Source organism: Dasypus novemcinctus, chromosome 5 (assembly GCF_030445035.2).
Source record: "Dasypus novemcinctus isolate mDasNov1 chromosome 5, mDasNov1.1.hap2, whole genome shotgun sequence".
In the NCBI taxonomy this organism is placed as follows: Eukaryota; Metazoa; Chordata; class Mammalia; order Cingulata; family Dasypodidae; genus Dasypus; species Dasypus novemcinctus.
In genome coordinates this window covers 141,641,272-141,663,596 of record NC_080677.1, presented here as the reverse complement: position 1 = coordinate 141,663,596, position 22,325 = coordinate 141,641,272, and the positions used below count along the sequence as shown (strand labels likewise).

The 22,325-nt window shown below is 41.7% G+C and overlaps 1 protein-coding gene and 1 long non-coding RNA gene across 4 annotated transcripts in view; both read right to left on the bottom strand.

Moving 5' to 3' along the window:
- LOC139438935 (uncharacterized) overlaps positions 1–10,308 on the bottom strand; it is a 30,126-nt gene extending 19,818 nt beyond the window's left edge. The window contains exon 1 of the long non-coding RNA XR_011648764.1: positions 10,082–10,308. This is a non-coding gene — a long non-coding RNA (uncharacterized lncRNA). The remainder of the gene's footprint in view (positions 1–10,081) is intronic.
- Positions 10,309–19,160: 8,852 nt separating this feature from the next.
- Positions 19,161–22,325, bottom strand: part of DYNC2I1 (dynein 2 intermediate chain 1) — a 107,198-nt gene continuing 104,033 nt past the window's right edge. For all 3 annotated transcript variants that reach the window (XM_004447635.4, XM_071215385.1, XM_058297624.2), the window contains one exon: positions 19,161–19,807. In XM_004447635.4, coding sequence (XP_004447692.2) covers positions 19,633–19,807 — 175 coding nt within the window. In that variant the 3' untranslated portion in view covers positions 19,161–19,632. The remainder of the gene's footprint in view (positions 19,808–22,325) is intronic.

The following is a 22,325-nucleotide window of genomic DNA, read 5'->3' as shown; positions in this document are numbered from 1 at the left end:
TGAGGGGAAATACACCAAATATAAGATTTGGAGTATAGTTAGTAGTAAGACTTTGATGATATTCTTTCATATTTTGTGAGAAACATCTCACAACAATGCAAGGCATTGGTGGTGGGTTGATGTATGGGACCCCTGGATGGTATTATAATGCATGTTTGTTTTGTAAGTTCACAACTTTGTACACTTATTGTTTATGTATGTTCATGTATGAATGATATACTTCAATAAAATAAAAAAAGAACAAAATGCAACAATACTAAGGGTATTTGTGTCTAGGTGGTAAGATTACAAATTATTTTTATTTTCTAATTTAATAATTTTAAATATAATTTCCAATTATTTTCAATGTGTAAATATTACTTTTATATTTTAAGAAACAAACTTTTAAAAAAATACCTAGCTCTTAATAAGCACTTGATAAATGTCAGGTTATATTTTTATCCAAGTAAAAATGTAAGCAAGAACCTGATATTATGATCTCATTTAATGGTTTAAAAATGATGCAGACATAAATAAAGAGAGTTATTCTATTCTAACCACCATAAATAAAATAGCCCAGAGGAATTTTGAGTTTTGGTTCAATTTAATTTAATACAGAAAAACATTTGTTGATGTGAAAGACAACTTGCTAAATGTTTTATTTGAAAAGAGCAGTAGATACTACCCTCAAGGAGTTTACAATAAGATAAGAGATGGTCACAAGAGTTAAGAATTACAAGAGTGCAAATACTGTTTGGTGGGGTTATAGCCAGTGACTACCTCAGGAATGCCCAAATTCTGCTGCTGGCTTCAGGTAGTCAATTGAATTAGAGATGAGAATGTAGATGGAGAAATAGGATGGAAGGGCAGGAGTAGGAGAGATTCCAGGAGGAAGTAACAGCATGATTAGCAGCAGATGGTGGAAACATGGGGTGATGGTCGTTTGGTATCTAGGGTGCCTTACTCAGTAGACACTGGACACCTATTGAAAGCTCTGGTTTGGAGTGGATTTTTGCTGGGGGTGGGGCAGTTGGGGGTTACTGGAGGAGCAGGTGATGCCAATCAACTACTCAACTACTGAGTAGGTTCAGGAGTCATGTATCTGAGGAGAGAGAGGAACTGAAGAGATGGAAACTGCTATTGATCTGGTAAATTGCTAAGGAAGACCTACCAGAATATAAAAGAATTCTCTGAAATTGTTTAACACTTTGCATAATAAAATTGTAGATTTTATATTTAAAATAATTAAATAGTGCCTCTGGTTTACACTCTTTCCTTTCAGACTTTTTAATTCCCTTGGAAATAAAAAAGTTCATTGTTTTTTATTACCAAAAAACCACCTAGATGAGAGAAAGCAAAATCCAACTGAATAAAAGACAGAACAGGGAAGCGGATGTGGCTCAACTGGTAGAGCATCTGCCTACCATATGGGAGGTCCAGGGTTCAATCCCCAGGGCCTCCTCGCCCATGTGGTGAGCTGGCCCACGCAGTGCTGCTGCATGCAAAGAGTGCCATGCCATGAAGGGGTGCCCCCCTCATAGGGGTGCCCCACGCACAAGGAATGCACCCCATAAGGAGAGCCACCCCGTGCAAAAAAACACAGCCCACCCATGGGTGGTGCCGCACACACAAAGAGCTGACACAGCAAGATGATGCAACAAAAAGAGACACAGATTCCTGGTGCCACTTGACAGGAATGCAAGTGGACACAGAAGAACACACAGCGAATGGACACAGAGAGCAGTCATGGGGCAGGGGGGAGAGAAGGGGAGAGAAATAAAATAAATCTTTAAAAAAAAAAGAAGAGAAAAATCAAAATGACAAATACCATTTGGAAACACTATCCCAAACCCTGCATAAAACATGGCAGGGGAAATTTATGGGTGTGGGGAGTATGGGAAGGGATGCACCTGAGGCATGCCTCTATGGCATATGAATATGTTCAAGTGGTCATGGTGCATAGTCTTGGTGAGTGGAGACGCATACAATAACCAAAAGAATATTGAAGTCCCATCCTGGGAAGTCCTGCTATATTCTCTAATAGAGTAGCAAGAACCCCCTGAGTGCATGGGCAGAGCCTAGCAAAGGAAGACAAACCATTAGGCCAGGCCCTTGAAACTTATAGTTGTACTTATGAACCTTGATGGACTTTTTTTTTTTTTGCCACTTGTAATTTAACTTTTATTTTATTTTTATTTTTTCTCTCTCTTTAGTTTTTTTAAATGTTACATTCAAAACATATGAGGTCCCCATATACCACCCCCCTTGATGGCTTTATGTACTTTATTAACCTTTTCTTGTGAAATTGCAACTTAGCCTAAGAGTTACCTCCTGAATGCCTCCTTGTTGCTCAATGTAGCCTCTCTCTAACCCAAACTCAGAATACCTTCCCCCTGGCATGGGGCATGACTCCCAGGGACGAACCTCCCTGATACTGAGAGATTATTACCAAGCACCAACTAGCAATGCATTTGGAAAAAGACCTTGACCAAAAGGGGAAAATAAATATAAATGAGATTTCTAAGTGAGTCAGGAGATCATTCCCGAGGTTACACTTATGCACTTCTCAGCAGGATCTCATTGACTGCCACAGTAAACAATGCCTCAAACAGAGGGACTCCTGAGGGCTCTAGAGACATGTAAACACTACAGGCAGGGCAGACAATCTCAGCAATTCTGCATCTGTCAGTGGGCCTTTTTTTTTTTTTTTTTTGTCCTTTCCATTTTCCCCTTTTATTCAAGGTCAAAAAGCAGTTTTTAACACCTGATCTTACACGTAGGTTGAGATATTCTGCTGATCTGAGTTGATCCTTTTTTGTTTTTGTCTTTATTTTTTAATGTTACATTCAAAAAATATGAGATCTCCATATACCCCCCACCCCCCTCACCCCACTCCTCCCCCATAGTAACAACCTCCTCCAACATCATAAGACATTCATTGCACTTGGTGAATACATCTCTGAGGATCGCTGCACCTCATGGTCAGTGGTCCACATCACAGCCCACACTCTCCCACAGTCTACCCAGTGGGCCATGGGAAGACATACAATGTCCAGTAACTGTCCCTGCAGCACCACCCAGGACAACTCCAACCCCCGAAAATGTCCCCACATCACATCCCTTCCTCCCACTCCCTACCCCCGGCAGCCACCATGGCCACTTTCTCCACACCAATGCCACATTTTCTTCAATTACTAATCACAATAGTTCATGAATAGAATATCAGTAAGTCCACTCTAATCCATACTCTATTTCTCCATCCTGTGGACACTAGAATGGTTGTGTCCACTCCACATCTATATCAAGAGGGGGCTTAGATTCCACATGGATGCTGGATGCAATTCTCCTGCTTTCAGTTGTAGGCACTCTTGGCTCCCTGGTGTGGTGGTTGACCTTCTTCATCTCCCTATTAGCTGAGTGGCGTAAGTCCAATAAGCCAGAGTTTAGGAGTTGCAAGTCTGTTGAGGCTCAGGGACTGGCTATCACATGGGCCTTTCTTTAGAATATGTACTCCCCAATTTAACAGAGTTACACTCATTTGTAATTTTCCTACGCATGGCTCTTCTGCCCTTTTTATTTGAATCTGTAATTAGCACTATACTTGTTAAATATATGTCCCAGAGACTTAAATCTTTGGTCTGTTCATATCCCAGTTGAGCCCTGAATCTCAGCAGAGTTGCAATACCTACTCTTCAGTTCACTGGACTTGCCTAAGACAACTAACAAAAGGATGATGATGGACATTGCCCATCAAAAAAAACAGAGAGCATCTACAACTACAAGCAATATTGTTCCATCCATCTATCCCATGGGACCTAAGTCCCCCGCCCCCATTAGAAACAGAGTGGACATCACCATGCCAAAATCCTCAATACCAAGGAATGAACAAATTTAAGAGGAAAATGCAACTGTGGACTGAAGTAGACTTATGATTATTCTAGCAGTGGAAAAATCTGTATCATTGCTATAAAAGCAGTGGCCACAAGAGGTTCTGAAGGGAGGGAAAGGGAAGAACAGGTATAATATGGACCATTTTGGGGACATTGGAATTGTCCTGCATGACATTGCAATGACAGATTCAGGCCAGTATACATTTTGTCAAAACCTACAAAATTGTGCAGTGCAACATGTAAACTATAGTGTAAACTGTATATCATGGTTAGTAGCAATGCTTCAATACGTGTTCATCAATTGTAACAAATATACTACACTAATGAAAGATGTTGTTAAAGAGGAAAAGTGTGGGAGGGGGAGGGCTGGGGCATATATGAATCCCCTATTTCTTTTTAATTTCGCTCCCCTTCCCCCTCCCCTCCCCCGGTTGTCTGCTCTCTGTGTCCATTCACTGTGTGTTCTTCTGTGTCCACTTGCATTCTTCTCAGTGGCACCAGGAATCTGTGTCTCTTTTTGCTGTATCATCTTGCTGCATCAGCTCTCCATGTGTGCAGCACCACTCCTGGGCAGGCTGCACTTTTATCATGTGGGGCGGCTCTCCTTACAGGGTACACTCCTTGCATGTGGGGCTCCCCTACACAGGGGACACCCCTGCATGGCACGGCACTCCTTGTGTGCATCTGCACTGCACTTGGGCCAGCTCACCACATGGGTCAGGAGGCCCTGGGTTTGAACCCTGGACCTCCCATGTGGTAAGCAGATGCTCTATCAGTTGAGTGAAATCTGCTCCCCCCTATATTTTTTTTGTAACATTTATGTACTCAAAGCTTCTTTAAAAATAAAAATGTTTTTAAAAATTGTTTTTTAAAAAACAAAAATTCCATCTCTAATGCATACTCCATTTTAGTTTCATGTGCTTTCCTTAATCCTGGAGAAAAGAACTAAAAATATCTATTAAGGTAGATAAGATTGTTTTTTCCAATTAATTCATGTATCCACAGATGAATAGTATTTATTGGTAAAATGAAACACAGCTCAGTGAAAATTAACAGGAAGAAGAAGAGACCATTAATGGCCACTAGTCCATTACAGCAAGACTCACAAAAGCTACATTAATGGTTATCAGTAAGTGCATGGTTTACTGTTGAAGTCACAACATATTCATCTAAGCCCAATAAATGCATGATAAAAAGAGATAAATGAGTCAAGAAGTGGTTAATTAGTGATAATGAGCAGAAGACTCCTACCCAAATGGAAAGTAAAGTGGATTTACAATATTCAATATAATGTAATGATAATTAAATGATTTAATGATGTTCTCCTACAAAATTAGTTAAATATTCAAGGAGACATAAACCATTAATTGTAATTCAATATATAATGCATTGCTTTTGCTCCAAGATGTAACATTGATGAGTCAGAAGTAAATACAAAACTTTTCACTTGTCTTGTCCCAGACATCATGAAAAAAAAACTGCATCTGAGCTGCAGATGGAGGACAAAGTGAATGAGTGTACTCTCCATTATTGAAAAAGAACATGCAGGAAAGGGAGACTTTAGTCTCTACATACTTTTTTTTTTTTTTAATTCAGGGGCCTTCCACAACAGTGAAATTTCTAGGCATCCATTGGTATGGGGCATGTTGAGATATTCTTCTTTTTTAAATTTTTTTTTAAAATTTATTTCTCTCCCTTTCCCCCTCCCTCCCCGCCCCCCCCCCCCCAGTTGTCTGCTCTCTGTGTCCATTCACTGTGCATTCTTCTGTGTCCACGGCACTGGGAATCTGTCTCTTTTTGTTGTGTCATCTTGCTGCATCAGCTCTTCATGTGCGTGGCGCCACTCCTGGGCAGGCTGCACTTTTTTCACGTGGGGTGGCTATCCTTGTGGGACACACTCCTCACATGTGGGGCACTCCTATGCAGGGGACACTCCTGGACAGCAGGGCATTCCTTGCGCACATCAGCACTGTGCGTGGGCCAGGTCATCACATGGGTCAGGAAGCCCTGGGTTTGAACCCTGGACCTCCCATGTGGTAGGTGGACACTCTATCCATTGAGCCAAATCCGCTTCCCTCTGCATACTTTTCTTACCAATCTTGAAGGTACCTATGGTGCGGTAAACAGGTAATTATGACACTTTGCTGTAAGGTTGCCGCCTGGATACAAAGGTGCTGCTCTTCCCCAGTGTTCCTTTGCAACACTCACTTGGCTTACTTCACAAGAATCACCTTCAGAAACAATGCCTTATGTGACTAGTCAGGGGAAGAAAGAGGTGAGGTCCTTAACCCAACGTTGTCATCATTCCTGCCTCCCATGCCACAATATATTTTAATTTGGAATATCCCAACATGTGACAAAATACTCTTGTTGATAATGTCATGCTTTACCATTAAAAGAAATCTGTATAAGATAGGAAACACACAAAGCTTTACTGTGGATGTATCCTTTCTTGATTAACAATGGATTTAGATCACCCACATTTCAAATTATTTCCTTGTCTTATGCCCTGGAAGTTTTAACATTCTGGAACACTGCATCATTTGAGTTCAGTTGAGAGATGCCTTTTTAAAATACATAAAGTAGGGAAGAGGGCCTATGAAAGGGGGTAGGGAAAGGAGAATTGCTTGATGACTCAGCTTCAGGGGCATTCTTAATTCTTAGGCAAATCAGTTTTAGGAAAGAGCACATATGAGCATGGAGAATCTGGAAATTTTTCTGTGCCCACATACCCCTTGCCCATTGGGACTGAGCTCCAGGCAGAAAACCAATGAGAAGTCAACGAACATGGAATACGAGACAGGAAAGATTACTAGGAAGGTGGGGTGGGGAGCAGGGTCAGAGGAGAATTAGTAGAAAGAACAAATTTAATAATAAGCTAATAAGAGTTGACCTAATAAGAAGTGGTGTAAGCACTGCTTATACTTCCCTCTGCTTGGAAACTGGCTCCAGGGAGATCTGAGCCTGAAGGTATATAACAAGTTAGCCCAGTGCCAGAGTTAGAAGGAAGTGCACAGAAAAGCCAGTTAAGCAACCACTCCAGGTTAATTTCTTCTGCTCTTCTGTCTATACATCCCTGCTCATTAAATCTTTCTGTCATGATACCCAGTGTTTCCCTAAAGAGATGCATATATTTCCTTATGCTAGTACCATGAATAGTACCGGCGCATCGTAGGTCTTTTTAAGTCATCAACTGTCAGAGACAATCATAGTCACTCTCCCTCTACTCCCAAAGGCAGAAAGGCACAGGCACTCCTCTTGTAAGGCTGTCTGTCCTCTGAGTGTCACCCAGAAAAAGTCCAGAGAAGCGCCAAGCCCAAAGGTTGAACCATCCCACTCTCAGCTCATCAAGTCTTCTTACTTCCATTAGCGACTCCAAAAAAGGACGCATTTCTTAGGTTTCAGTTTGCAGAGTAGCCAAATAAAACCTTGGGGAAAGAGAACGCTCAGAGAATCAAATATTCTGTTTAATTGAATTTCCTAGCCGGTGCAGAATTAAGTGGAAAATTTTTAAATAAAATGTATTGCCTTAAGAAATAATCAAGTCTCCAAACGAGGTTTGAGGGTCTACAATGTACAAATAGTAGTGAAGGGTGGATGTGTGCGTGGCATGGTGGCTTCCAAGATTAATTAAATGTGATCTCTACCCTAAAGGAATTCACAAATGTAACAGGAGAGGCAGATGTGCAAACAACTGATTACGTTTGGACAGAATGAAATAAAGGCTGAACAGAAGTATATGATGCTGTTCGAAGAGAGAAAAAAGGGAGGGGGTAATTAATTTTGATGAGGGATGAGGACGGTTTTACAAAGCATTTGATGTGCAACTTAAAGTGAAGTAGGGTTGGAAACATCGTGATACAGATGCGGCTTCTCTAAGGGCTGAGCCTGTGGTCTACGAGGGGGCGTAATACTGAAAATTGGTTTTCATTGTAGTGTGTGGCAGATAGAGGTGAGATGGAAGGCAGGGCTGACTGGGTACCCACTCCAAGCTGACTCCTGAAAGGCTTTGATATATTTTTTAAACATCACAGCATATGACTGTTTTCTGCCTTTTGATTATTTTTCCTCAAACTTCTGTTAAACGTAAAAAAAAAAAGAAGAAGAGGAAGGTTAGGTATAGAAACCAAGTTGTTTGCAGGTACTTCAGTCCACTAAGTTAAAAATAATAATAATAAAAGACAAAAAGAAGATGTGTGGAAGGTTCACACACTTTCAAAGTAATATATTCTTACTGAAGCAGTAATGCAGACAAAATTATGATTGCGAGAGCTCCATTCAGATGCTCATTCAAGAAGTATTTGTAGAGCACCAGGCTCAATATTTATTTATTGTGCCAAGCTGTGTTCTAAGTATTGTGGCTTTAACAGTGAATAAGATAAACAAGTTCCCTGCCTTCGTGGAGCTTATCTTCAAGAGGGCAGAGAAAGACAATAAAGAAATAAACATATAAGTCTAATAAAGTTGCTATAAATGCTATGTCAAAAATAAACAGGATAATATTCAAAGAGTAGCTGGTAGGTCAAATTCAAATAAAGTAATCAGGAAAGGACTCTGTAACCTTTTATCAAAGTTTTTGGTTGCAAACAACAGAAGCTCCACTGGCTAGTTTAAGTCAGAAGCAAAGTTGTGAAAGGATATCAGAGGGGAGCAGATGTAGCTCAGTGGTTGAGCACCTGCTTCCCATGTACTAGGTCCTGGGTTCAATCCCCAGTACCTCCAAAAAATATATATATATAATAGAACGCTCACAGATTTATTGGAAAGATTGGAAGAAAACACTTCCTGCATCAACTCCATGAACCATACCAAAGAGTTGGCCACTTCCACCGATTTACCTTGACCTTACTGTTCTCCTTACTGTCACAAAGTGACTGCCAATACTGCCTTCCACAACCCCAAACCATGCTGTCTCAGCTTCCATCACACAAGCAAAATGGGAGCTACACGCAGCCACCTCTTTATTTCTTATTATCCCACATCTGATGGGAAAATCCTGTCACCTCAGAAAAACAGAGGTTGATTTCTTATTTGTATCTAACATAGGAAATGATTGAGTGATCAAAGAATTTGGGCAATTGACCTGAAGGAAGAGAAAGAGCCTGTCAAGGCAAGAGCTTGCAGAAGAGCAGTCCAAGTGGAGAGAGATTTAACTGCAAAGGTCCTGAGGTGGAGTAACCAAAGAAGAGAGAAGCAAGTTAGTCAGACTGTGGCACAGGATGAGGTCATGAAATAAGAAGCTAAAGTCCTCTCTATAGGTCGTAGCAAGGAATTCCAGTTTTATTCTAAGGATTGTGAGAAACTACCTGAAGATTTAAAGGAGTTAAGTGATATAATCTAACTATAGTCATATTGTATAGAATAGTTAATGGTGGGGGGAAGAAGGGGGAAGAGGGGATCAGTGGGGAGATCTCCTAAGAAGTCATTGCAAGGGTTCAAGTAAAGAACTTATTGTGAATTAATTTGAATTATTAAAGAAATTTGTAATAGGATTATTTTCTTCACAAATATAGCACAGTAAGGTTTACTTCACAGCCTAGGGCAAATTTCCCTTGTTACAGGGCTGACCTCCATTCTGTTTGATTTGTCCTCTTTTAACATCAGCTAGCAGGTTAAGGAAATAGTGGCCAGCACTGTGATTATATGCAAGAAAATATCCCCCTAGTGCAATAGATACCTGCACTCCTTGGAATCTATCTAACAGCAATTCTGAATTGTTAAGTGAAGAGAAAACCACACAAAAGAACATCCATTTAGGATGTCTGTAAATGGTCTTTCAAGAGCAGATGCTAGCTACTAAAAAATTAGAAACCTTACTGAAAACTTTTGAAAAATGTTTTAGATAATAAATGATGATAGATAAATAGACTTACATAGATAGACATGGCTAGATAGACAGATTTCCTAAAGTGATTCTCAACCAGGGCTGCGAATTAGAACCTGGAACACTCTAAAAAAAATAAAGAAAATGAATTTTGTCCCACTGCCAGAGAGTCCGTTTCAAATAGTATGTATTTTGTAAAAAGCTCCCACGGTGATTTTAAACTGCCTGAGGTTGAGAATCATTGATCTAAGTATATCTGTCGTATCAAAATACATATGTTTGTAAAAGAAAAATAAACCCTCATTACCCATTACACTTATTGAGTGCTTACTATGAAATAGTTTAAATAGATTATGTAATTTTATTTGAATTCCCACAGCAAACTCACCGTCGGGGCTGACAGGATCCGTTTCCCCTGTCCTCATGCTTTCGTGTAGTTTCGTTGCTGGCCTCACTCCCTCCTCCCCCAGAGACCTGTCTGATTAGTGAGTTTTGTATTCATAGAAGGAACTGGGCAGGCAGGGTTCTCGCCCTTCCTCTCTCCTCTTCAGGGTGGATCTGCCAGCAGAGAGCCTGCATTTCCCATCTTTCTCCACCAGGCGTCAGGGGTCTGCTCCCATGGGGGAGGTTGGTATTGTCTGGTGCAACCTGTTATTACGAGCATGTGTGTTTAATTCTGGGTTCAAGTGTTAGTAACCCCTTTCAGATATTATTGAAAAGTCACATAATTCAATTAGCTTACTCAGCATGATTATGAAAAGTTATTTCCATTGATTGGACCCCTTCATCTATTTTCACCCAATCAATTCTAAACATCAACAGGGAAGTAATGGGTGTTATTTTAGTCCTCTAAAATGTCAACAGTTTTTAGGTAGCTATTTGATAGAAGAGGAAACTGAAGCAAAAAAGTTTTTATTCAAGATCCCATAATGTGGAAAGTGGATTTGGCTCAACAGATAGAGTGTCTGCCTACCATATGGGAGGTCCAGGGTTCAAACCCAGGGCGTCCTGGCCCGTGCGATGAGCTGGCCCACGTGCAGTGCTGATGTGTGCAAGGAGTGCCATGCCACACAGGCTGTCTCCCGCAGGGGAGCCCCACGTGCAAGGAGTGTGCCCCATAAGGAGAGCTGCCCCACATGACAAAAAGCGCAGCCTGCCCAGGAGTGGTGCTGCACACACAGAGAGCTGATGTAGCAAGATGACGCAACAAAAAGACACAGATTCCCAGTGTTGCTGAGAAGAATGCAAGTGGACACAGAAAAACATACAGTGAATGGACACAGAGAGCAGAAATGCGGGGTGGGGGTGGGGGGGTGGTAAGGGGAGAGAAATAAATAAAAAATAAATCTTAAAAAAAAAAAAAATCCCATAATGTTTGGCAGTGCAATTGGGAATCAGACCTTGGTGGTGTGGTCTTTTTTTTTTAAAGATTTTTTTTTAAATTTATTTCTCTCCCCTCCCCCCTTGCACCTACCCCCCTCCCCCCCATTGTCTGCTCTCTCTGTCCATTTGCTGTGTGTTCTTATGTGTCTGCTTACATTCTTGTCAGCGGCACCGGGAATCTGTGTCTCTTTTTTATTGCATCATCTTGCTGCAACAGCTCTCCAGTGTGTGCGGCATCACTCCTGGCAGGCTGCACCTTCTTTGTGCGAGGCAGCTCTCCTTGCGGGGTATGCTCCTTGCGCGTGGGGCTCCCCTACATGGGGGACACCCCTGCATGGCAGGGCACTCCTTGCACGCATCAGTACTGTGCATGGGCCAGCTCACCACATGGGTCAGGAGGCCCTGGGGCTTGAACCCTGGACCTCCCATGTGGTAGGCAGACGCTCTATCACTTAAGCCAAATCTACTTCCCAGTGGTTTGGTCTTGACACTCCACTACCTGCTCTGCACTCACTGAGCAAACAGCGATCGAATGTCTATTATACACCAGGCACTGTGCTAGGAGCTACAGGATGTGTAAAGGTCATGAATATAGGGATAACTTTTGCATCTTGGAGTACAGAAGTAATCATCTACGGGTTGCAAGACATCATTTACATATAGTCGGCTATGCGAATAAGGAAAACGTAACAGTCCCCAATCTTCTCGGAGGCAGAAGAGACTTTGCCTTGTTCACTCCAGAATCCGCAGCACCAGACGTAGTTACTAACCTGGTAGGAGTGCAATAAATAGACTCTTAAATTATATGCAAAACCCAAACGGACAACTTTCTGTATTTACTACTTTCAAAATGCCCATTTCCCCCTAAGTTTACTCCTTATTTTGTGAAGGTGAACAATTTGACTTAACACAAAGCATGAGAAGAGCCACACCTGGAAACCATCCTTCCGGACCTCATGGGCGTGGCAGGGTCCACCCCAGCTAACGCGCAGAGGCCAGTGAGAAGGAGCAAGGGCAGGCACAGGCACAGAGCTCAGTGGCCCCTTCCTCCTCCACCTCGCCCGCCACCCTTAGGGAGGTCGTGGCAACAGGAACCAGGGGAGGCCCAAAGGCAGCTTATTCGGAAGCTTATGTTGCCCTCTATAGGAGAAAAGGAAAAAAGAATTGAGTTTCAAGTAAGGCTGACTGTGCTCTTCCTGGCCCTCTCCACCCAATACTCGGGTGTAAAAACTTTCAATAAAGATGTTTTCTGACCTTCACGGTAGTACTGCTATGTTATTATATTGTTATATGGATGACTCAGCATTCGGGACTTTAAGCATGAATGATAAAGAATCAAGATTTAAGAAGGTGTTTCTTTTGATAGCCTTGGCTTGGTGATTAACAGGTGGGGCATTGCAATAATGTGGGGAATTTTTTTTTTCATTACAGGTTTGCAAAGGTCGGTATCACAGATTGAAGATGAGCTTTCAGAATTCCAGATTATTTCTAAGGGTATCTTTGTAATTTCCTAGGTATTGTTTTTGTTTGGAGTTTGTTGATTTACATTATTTGTTTTTCTATTCTCATAGCTTTTTTTCCAGAAAGACCACATAAACCATGCTCGGGTGACTCTGGTTTCCCGACCGACAGGACAACCTATTCACTCATGCTTCTACTTCCAATTCATCACACTTAACAGGGAAGAATTTTCTTTACTCCCAAACTATACTCTTTCAGACTTAGAAACCACAGTATCACCCCCTCTTAGAAGCAGCTTTTTGCTCTGCAGAGAAAAAAAAAATCCTCAGGTTTAGAGAGATGAAATGACTTACCCATGGCCACATGGCCCATCATTGTTGGATAAAGGATCACTATTGATTCACAGCTATTTCCATGTTGTGTGATGAAGGTACAATTCTGTCAAGTAGTGATTTCCCAGCTTTATACAGTTCATTCTTGCCCAAATGAACTGCCACTACCCCTCAGTCTCCACCAAAGCAATAAAGAACCTTTCCTTTGAAACCCTTGTCACAACTACATTTACATAGCTATTTATCTGCTTATTTTTAAAATGTCTCTCCCTGTTAAATCAGTAGACTCCATGAGGACACAGGTTATTTTGTTCATAAATGTATCCTCTGTCCCTACTGCTGTTACTGGCCCATGTTAAGATTTCAGTGAATGTTGGTTGAATAAGGGAATAGATGCCTAAGGTGTAAGCCAGAAAATCGAAGAATTGTAAGGATACAGGGAATTTTAGAACAGAAAAGATTTTACTTAAATTGTGAGATTTTTAAGTATTATTAATTTCAATGCCTAGAAAAAAAAACTCTTTAAAAAAATAACAGTGATATCCCCCTTGATCAAATGTGGAGAAGCCTTCCCCTTAAACATGAGAAAGACGAGATTACTGTGGATTTCTAAAAAACAATAGCCATCCTCAGAAGGAAGCTTTTAACCATGTTACTATTTGCAGACTTATTTGGTTTAGGAATTCTAAATGCACTTCATTGCCTGGGTGAAATCTCTAAAATAAAGAGAAGATCAAGAGTTCTTAAGACCATGTGATTATACCAAATACCAGTGATTGTACACTTTGGATGAGCTATATGCTCATTAATATGTATCAACAAGATTGATTTGCTAAAAAAAAAAAGAGTTCTTAAGAATTGGAATTCCTAACTGCTAAATGTTTGCTGCCACCTTGTGGCTAATTTTGCTCTATTTCATATTAGATTTTACAAACAGGCTGTATATTAACATTTGTTCACTAATTTCCTTCATATAAATATATAGCACGGGAACGAGTATATGAATAGCTGGCACAGAGTTCCCCTTGAGGAAGGAACTGTCTAAGTAGTAGAACGATCATAAAGAAGACACTTAGGAAGAGGAAAATAAGGCTCTACAGACATAGAGAGGGTAAAGCCACTGGCGCCCCAGTAAAGGGAGAAGCCACATCCTCTTGCAGGTTTGTTATCCATGAACCCACCAGGCACTCAGAGAAAAAAATATGGCAAGACTCCTGGGAAAGTCTCCCTCATGGTGCAGAACTGGAGGTGAGAATAAGAGCTGCTGGGGAAGCAGATTGGCTCAACTGATAGAGCGCCCGCCTACCATATGGGAGGTCCAGGGTTCAAACCCAGGCCTCCTGGCCCATGTGGTGAGCTGGCCCACATGCAGTGCTGATGTGCGCAAGGAGTGCTGTGCCATGCAGGGGTGTCCGCCCGTAGGGGAGCCCATGCACAAGGAGTGCACCCTGTAAGGAGAGCCACCCCTCTTGACAAAAGCACAGCCTGCCCAGGAGTGGTGCCGCACACAGAGCTGATGCAGCAAGATAATGCAACAAAAAGAGACACAGATTCCTGGTGTTGCTGACAAGAATGCAAGTGGACACAGAAGAACACACAGCAAATGGACACAGAGAACAGACAATGGGGGGAAGGGAAGGGGAGAGAAATAAGCAAAAAATAAATCTTTAAAAAAAAAAAAAGAGCTGCTGCAGAATGGGCAGACGTTCTCCTAGGCCTCCTCACCCATCTCCCCTGCAGACCAAAACCGCCTAACCTACTGGGAGAGGAGAGGCAACACACCCTGCCACAGTTAGGGCACTTGGGAAGACCTCTATTGCTCGGGAGAGGAAACAACTGGAAAAACCTACCCCCGTGGAACCGTGGGTGCCAGACAGGAACGATTCCAGCAGAGCTTCACTGAGAAAGAGGCAGCAGTGCACAGACTTGACACACAGGGTATGGCCCGTGCCAGAGACTCAGTCAGGACAGCAGAGAATTCCGAACCCCTTACCTCCACCTCCTCCCACCCACAGGCCAGTAAGCTTTAAGCAACCACTCCTGAGACAGACCCTTTCTGAGGTATGGTGCAAAGGGGAGAAAAGCTGAGGGTTGAACTGACATTGGAAAACAGAAAGCCTAAGAAACGAACCTCCACGCTCCTGCCCTAAACCCGAGACATCACCAGAGGAACGTCAACGCCAGCCTAACTGGGTCCTAACTCACACCCCCACCTGAAAGGCCTAGCAAAGGAAAAGGTGCGGCCATTTCCAGGCCCCCCAAAAAACCAAACCCACCACCTCTACAAGGTGTCCAACTTTCAACAAATAATTAAGAGGCATACGAAAAAGCAAGAGAAAAACAATACACTTCTCAAAAATCAAAGCAACCATCAGAATCAGACACAGATATGAAATGTAGAAATTAGAACTATATGTCAGAGAATTTAAAATAATTGATTTATATGTTAAAGTCTCTACTGGGAAATGTGGACAACATATTAGATCAGATAGGTAATTTCAACAGAGATGAAAACTATGAAAAAGAAGATAGCAGCTTTGCAGGCTCTAAATGGATGAAAGAAAAGCAGCGCTGAGTGTGATGAGTGTGCCACAATGATGAGGGAGGTTGTTGGTGTGGGAGGAGTGGGGTGGGGGGTTGGGGATATATGGGAACCTCTTGTATTTTTTAATGTAATTTTTTTTGTGATGTATATATCTTTAAAAAATACAATTTACAAAAATGATGTGGTGGGAGGTGGGGAGTGGGTTATAAGGGAACCTCTTGTTTTTTATGTTTTTTAATGTAACATTCCTTGGGATCTATTAACTTTAATTTTAAAAAAAAGAAAAGAAATGAGCAATATAAAAGTTTAAGAAAAGAAAGAAAGAAAAGCAGCATCAATAATGGAGCTGGGCGAAAGAAGAGACCATGTTTTTAAAACAAAACAAAGCAATAGCATAAAACCCAGCAACCACTGCATGGAGAAAGAGCTCTTTTTGTGAGGGCTGCTAAAGACTTGTATCTAAAATACAGGAAGTCACAGGAGAGGACTGAAGACAGATAGGCTTGTTCAAATTTCTAGGTGTCCTGGCACTTTAGAATCCAGGTCCAATAATCTTTTTTTTTTTTTAATTTATTTCTCTCCCTTTTCCCTCCCCCCCTCCCGCCCATCCCGTTGTCTGCTCTCTGTCCATTCGCTGTGTGTTCCTCTGTGTCTGCTTGCATTCTTGTAGGCAGCTCTGGAAATCTGTCTCTTTTTGTTGTGTCATCTTGCTGCATCAGCTCTCCGTGTGTGCGGCACCACTCCTGGGTGGGCTGCACTTTTTTTGCACAGGGCAGCTCTCTTTGTGAGGTGACTCCTTGTGCGAGGGACTCCCTACACGGGGGACACCCCTGCATGGCACGGCACTCCTTGCACGCAGCAGCACTGCACGTAGACCAGCTCACCACATGGGTCAGGAAGCCCTGGGTACCAAACCCTGGACCTCCTATATGGTAAGCAGACACTCTATCAGTTGAGCCACATCCGCTTCCCCAATAATCTTTTAATTAGGAGAAATTACTTCTAGATTAATGGAGTCACTTTTGGTAGTGATGTTTTATCCCCTTTCTGGGTATTTTAGCAGGAATTTGGAAGAACTAATCAGGCTGTTAGCCATATGCCATTTTAATCTCAAGACCCTCAAAAGTTAAATTTTGAAGTTATGGCTTTCATATTTTGGGTACTGCTGAACATTTACTCATGACTGAATGAAATGGAGAACCCCAGGTTTAAACGGTATTGGAGCCATGATTAGACGCATCCTGTGGCTCCGGTTAGGCAAATGGAATTTCATAAATAAGGATATGGAGGAAGGATTGGTAGAGGAGGAGAGAGCTATTGGAGACCAGTCTCTGGTTTCCAGAAATAAAATCTTATATCCAATATACTAATATATTATTCTGTTCTGTATTATTTTTAGAAACTACTCTGCCACCTGACTCCAGGGCCATTCATTCACTCATTCGCCATCTACTGAGTGTCTACCGTGTTTGTAGCACTGGGGAGACAGCAGTGAACAAACATGATTTCTGTCCTCACGGGCCTTTCGGTCTAAAGGGTATATCCAAAAAGTAATCACAAATAAGTTACACATGCGAAGAAAGTAATTCGTTTTAACATGTGATAAATATTTTGTAAAGAAAAGTGATTCCTAAATAACAGGGATTGTGACCAAAAAAAAAAAAATTTAAAATGTCACTGCCTGCACTTTGAAGAATATGATTAACTGTCCATTTAGGGGAAGCATAGCTTTATTTTCTTTTTTAAGTGCAAAGTATGAAAGGCAGTAAACTCATCGAGTCTATGAGTGCCCTTAGAGAATCCCTGAGTGGGGAACTCTAAGCAAAAACTGCACTGAACCTAACTCAGCCTTGTTCTGAGTTATATGGGAAATCTGCAAAGGTAAAGCTTTATAAGCTATAAAGTAAATATATAGAATTGGTCTTTTGGGCTTTGGCCTCTGCTTTATAGCTCTGTTTTATTAATCTGCTATGAAATGTTAGTTTTTTGGGTTTTTTGGGTTTTGTTTTTTTTTTTTTTGCTAGAGGCTGTAAGGCCCTAGCTTGTTCTGTTTCATGTACTTTCTGAAAACACATCACCAACACCTGAAAAGCCAGCATTCCTAATTGGATTGCTAATACCACTGGGAGGCATGAGGCCAGTGAGGGCTCATTTTAAGGCGGGGTGGAGAGGCATACAAGCATTCGTGGGATTGTCTTCTATGGGGGATGAGGGATGTAGGGAAAAATTGCTTGGCCTTTTTGGGTTTTGCTTGCTGTCTGTGACATTCACATTTCTTTATGTTTCCTAAAAGACCTGATCAATAGGATTATAAAAACCATGAGGAGGAAAGAAAACATTCTGATGATGCTATGAAAAGTAGATGCTATGAAGGTTGATGAGTGATATGAAAAGAAACACTGTCAAATAGGTGACATCTGGTCAATGAAAACAGGGAAGTGAGCTTCATGAAAACTCAGAAAAAATGTAAATCCAAGTTCCGTCATTCGTTTAATAAAAATGTTTTTAAGCTGCTACTTATGTACCAGTCACTGTTGTAGGTGCTTGGGATTCAGTGATGAACAAGACAGATAAAAATCTGTTCTAAAAAAAGTTCCTGTACTCCTGGAACTTAGAGAAGGGACAGACAGCAGAACTCATCTAACAGATTAGAAACCAATCATCCAACAGGTTATTCTACTGTTTTTAACAGAGATCTTGACAAACCAGTGTGTGTACATGAGTGAGATCAGTTGTACACACCTATAAAAATTCTGTACAGAAAGGCATGACACAGAGCCTCCAGAGGGTGGTACTGGAAGGCAGGGGAAGGGGATGTTACTTTCACTTTCTACACGCTTGCTGCCAGAGTTGTTTTTATAACATGGATGTAGGGTTTTTTGATAGTCTTAAATTGTAATACTGAAAAAGAAAGAAATAAGGAAATAGGCTGGCTGGTAAGCTACCTAGAGAGAGAGTGATATGAGAAGTCAGAATATGTCATCGGGGGAAGACTCTGGAGACAATGACCCTTCAAACATCTGAAGTCATGCTCAGTGGGAGCTGGAACAGACCTTTTTTTTTTGTTTTGCTCCCTCTGCCAGAACTCATCACTAAGGAAAAGTTACAGGAAAGGCAATTTAATTCAATAAAAGAAAAAATTCTTGCCTGCAGTGGCATGACCTGCCTGCCTTCCAGAGCAGTTAGCTGCTTGTGACTAGAATATTCTAAGTGAGGCTGAGTGAACATCATCACATGGGGTGCACTGACGGGCATCAGATGTGACATAGCACTAGGCGGTCTCTCAGGTGCTTTTTAGTTATAAGGTTCCCCAGTTCCATGGAGCTTTCTAAAGCTGAATAAATGGATACTATTTCATGACCCAATGAGAAGATTTAAATATGCTTGTTTTTTATTCCTCATAAAGCATACACCTATAAATGGTTAACTGTGCTATATGTCATGTTCTAAGAAAGAAGAGAGGATGGAGGGAAAGGAGAAGGAGTGTTTATAAATTCTGAGCTTCAGGAGAGGGAATCTTTTCCGTAATCTCATCCCCAGAATCTTCTAACTTTGTGTTCTTATTATAATTGAGTTGCTAAATTTAAGAGACTCTATTTACTTGTATTATTTCTATATAAAGACAATTTTTAATCCTAAGGCATAATGCAAAAATGTGCTTCTCTTGGCTAAATGGATGACATTCAAATAATGCCAAAAGAAAATGCTGAAGGAAAGTTTAAAGAAAACACAGTTGGCAGAAGTCATTTCAATGGAGTAATTCTCTTTACTTTAGACATTTGTATATATTTCATTTTATGCATGACAAAAAAAATATTTTATTAAAATACATTTTCATGGCATGCTGTTTGAAATCTAGTAATAAATGTGACAATATTTTAAAGCTGCTCTAAAAAGTAGCTATAAATATCCTCAGAAAACAGCATATTGGGCATGACGATAATTTAAATTTCTCTGAAGTTTAGTATATACTGAAATGTTCACTTGCTTGTGGTCAAAAATATTGATTTATTTAGTGACGACACTGACATATACATTCTTGTAGAATTATGTACAGAATACATATATATTCTATCTACATAAATATACACGTACACAGATGTAAAATCATCCACCTTGCAATTATGTCTTTTAAATCTGGGTCATTACATACAGGTTATCCCTTTCTGTAATAATGGTTATTTTGACAGTTTCATGATCAAGCAGTTTTCCCTCTTTCTATAGGGCTTCCTGCAAAAGCAAACATAGCTTCTTCTGTTCATCTTTGATTGGAGATGCCCATTTCCTCTTCAAGTACTGGATGTCAACGTCTCCAGAAGATCTTGCCAGCACAAGTGCAAGGAAGCTGCTGCTGGCCTTTTCTGGTTCACCCATGACTGTCATAGCTACCAGCCTACAAACCAGAGAGGATTTATAAGCAGAGAGGTCAGGAAAGTGGACATACATGGAACTTTGCATTATTTTTGAGTCTTCCAAAATATCTATCTTCCAAGTGAGAAATGACATGGAAGAGAAATTATTATGCAAAGATTTTAGTAACAGTCAAATTGAAAATTGAGACCAGAAGTAAATGTATAAAAATGTTTTGAAAGCATATTTCTATGTTTTAGAGGTCTGCTGGACTGAGCACTTTGTGAAGGTAATTGATATGGCTGTGTTGCCTTAAGAGAACTCCGATGGAATCTTATGTCCCTGAAGTCTGCAGGATAACACACTTTGATTAAAACCCCTCTTTCTCTCTCCTCTCAGTTCGAGAGTGTAAAACCCTTCCCATGGGGATTTTCAAGCCGGTTGTTTCTTTGAGGATGTCAGTCAGGCTCTGCCACCACACCCACAGCCCTTAGCCTTGGTGGTCCCTGGCATTTTATCTTCAGTCCTCTCTACTCTTCCCTGGTGAGCAAACCCACCCACATTTCATTTGAATGTGAACACACAAAAATCTATCTATAAGGTGCTTATCCTCTGAGGACTAGACCCATATATTCAACTTCCTGTTGCACTTTCCACTCGGATACGCAACAGACTCCTCAAACCTTCCTCTTCACCTATAAATGCTCTCATTCTCCTGTTTCTTTCATCCTGGTGAAAGGCATTTCCATCTCTCCACTCAAGTAGCCAAGTGAGGGAAACGGACTTTGGCCCAGTGGTTAGGGCGTCCGTCTACCATATGGGAGGTCCGCGGTTCAAACCCCGGGCCTCCTTGACCCGTGTGGAGCTGGCCATGCGCAGTGCTGATGCGCGCAAGGAGTGCCATGCCACGCAAGGGTGTCCCCCGCGTGGGGGAGCCCCACGCGCAAGGAGTGCGCCCGTGAGGAAAGCCGCCCAGCGTGAAAAGAAAGAGCAGCCTGCCCAGGAAAGGCGCCGCCCACACTTCCCGTGCCGCTGACGACAACAGAAGTGGACAAAGAAACAAGACGCAGCAAAAAGACACCAAGAACAGACAACCAGGGGAGGGGGGGGAGTTAAATAAATAAATAAATCTTTAAAAAAAAAAAAAAAAAAAAGTAGCCAAGTGAAAAACCTGGGAGTCATCCTCGATACCCACTTGTACCTCACTCCCCGTGTCTCATCAACTGCCATGTCTAGTCAATGCCATTCCCCAAATGTCTTTCCCTCCAGACTGCTATTACCTTAGTTCAGGCCTTCATCACGACTCACTGATTACTGCAACAGTTTCTTAACCAGTTTCCTTGTCTCTAATCTCCAATCTCTTCTGCACTGCTGACAGAGACTTTTAAAAGACAAACATCCAATTTTCATTTCTCCCTACTGAAGTTCCCTAGATGGCTTCATATCGCCAGTAGGAAAACAACCAACTTGTTTTCCTAAGGTTATACAAGCCTTTCATGGCTTAGCCCAAACAACTCTCCAAATCCTAACTGTTCCACTTCTATTCCAACCACAGCAAAGGTCCTATAGTTCCTGAATTGGCCAGGCTTTCTCTCCCTGCCATGCTTCAACATGCTGTCCTCTTTTGAGAACACTCTTTCTACCCTTCTTGGTTTGGTTAACTTCCATTTATTCTTTAAGACTCAGCTCTGTGTCATCACCCCCAGAAGCCTTCCACGATCCCTTGCCTATTCCTAATTTGGGTCAGGGGCATCCTCATCCGTATGCCCATAGCATCCTGGGAATATGTCTCACAGCCTTTACCTCATGGCTTTGTGATTATCAGTATAATTATCAGCATCAGGAGGGCAGAAACCAAGTTTAAGACTACACCTACTTCAGTGCATACCTGTTGCCCACCTTGCCTTATTTGGAATGGTTTAGGATAGCTACTGCCAGGCATCAGGAGATGCGTGGTGATTCTTATGGAGTAGGACAGAAGTGGTGAGCACCTTCAAGGGCCAGGCAATCACGGCGAGGGGTGGAGAACCACCCCTGCCTGGCAACCCGTGTGAAACTAAGAGCGGCTAATATTCCGGAACTGGAAACTCCATTCCTACAATCCAAATACCCTACAACCCAGTCCCAGGCAGGTGGTGACATGAAAGCAGCACCCCTTGAGAGGGACCTGGCAAAGCATGCAACTTGGAAAGAAGGGACAGGAGGCCTCAATGGACCTGAGGTGCTGGTGGGCAGTGCAGATGGGAAGGTGATTACAGAACAGTCCAGCACACATCCAACTAGGCACATACTGGGCCAAATCTGGGAAACTGATCTATTGAGAAATTTAAGCTGAACAAGTTCCTCCAGAAGCAGTTCATTAAACCAATATGTGTCCTATTACCTGGCAATAGGACAAATTCCCACTGGCTATGGAAAAATTATAGCGATATTCAGGGGAAAAGGTGAGTGTGATAATTAAGCCCTCCTTAGACAAAAAAAAGAAGCAAATCACGAAAAATTAAAAGTAGTTAGAATTTTCACTAACTCCATAAATTTTTTTTTTTTTTTTTTTTAGGTAC